The sequence below is a fragment of the Suricata suricatta genome, unplaced genomic scaffold, assembly GCF_006229205.1.
Source record: "Suricata suricatta isolate VVHF042 unplaced genomic scaffold, meerkat_22Aug2017_6uvM2_HiC HiC_scaffold_46414, whole genome shotgun sequence".
Lineage (NCBI taxonomy): Eukaryota > Metazoa > Chordata > Mammalia > Carnivora > Herpestidae > Suricata > Suricata suricatta.
This window is the reverse complement of record NW_021894229.1, coordinates 1-626: the sequence shown is the minus strand read 5'-3', so window position 1 is coordinate 626 and position 626 is coordinate 1. Positions and strand designations below refer to the sequence as shown.

General features: G+C 48.1%; 1 protein-coding gene across 1 annotated transcript; it reads left to right on the top strand.

Annotated features, from left to right (window-relative positions):
• Positions 1–2: 2 nt before the first annotated feature.
• LOC115285155 (olfactory receptor 52E8) lies at positions 3–611 on the top strand. Its single transcript, XM_029931518.1, has one exon. The coding sequence runs from the start codon at positions 3–5 to the stop codon at positions 609–611; it is 609 nt and encodes a 202-aa protein (XP_029787378.1).
• The last annotated feature ends 15 nt before the right edge of the window (positions 612–626 follow it).

Below are 626 nucleotides of genomic sequence, written 5' to 3'. Positions count from 1 at the left end.
CCATGGAGAGTGTTGTGTTGGTGGCGATGGCCTTTGACCGCTATGTTGCCATTTGTAAACCCCTTCAGTACACCATGATCCTCAGCAGCAAAATCATCAGCATCATTGCAGGCATTGCTATTCTGAGGAGCCTGTACATGGTGGCCCCCCTGGTGTTTCTCCTTCTGAGGCTGCCCTTCTGTGGGCACCGCATCATCCCTCATACCTACTGTGAACATATGGGCATTGCTCGCCTGGCCTGTGCCAGCATCAAAGTGAATATTATGTTTGGCCTTGGCAACATTTCTCTCCTATTATTGGATGTGCTCCTGATAATTCTGTCCTATGTCAGGATCCTCTATGCTGTCTTCTGCTTACCTTCCAGGGAGGCTCGACTCAAAGCTCTCAGCACTTGTGGCTCCCACATTGGTGTGATCTTAGCTTTTTTCACACCAGCATTTTTCTCTTTCTTGACACACCGATTTGGCCACCATATCCCCCAATATATCCATATTTTCTTAGCCAACCTATACGTGGTTGTTCCTCCATCTCTCAATCCTGTGATCTATGGGGTCAGGACCAAACAGATTAGGGAGCGAGTCCTGAGGGTTTTCTTCAAGACAGATAGCTAACCAGTCAGAGGTCTT

Bases quoted from the DNA above. Each gene is read 5' to 3' on its own strand.
- LOC115285155 (XM_029931518.1), top strand. From the start codon at position 3: ATGGAGAGTGTTGTGTTGGTGGCGATGGCCTTTGACCGCTATGTTGCC.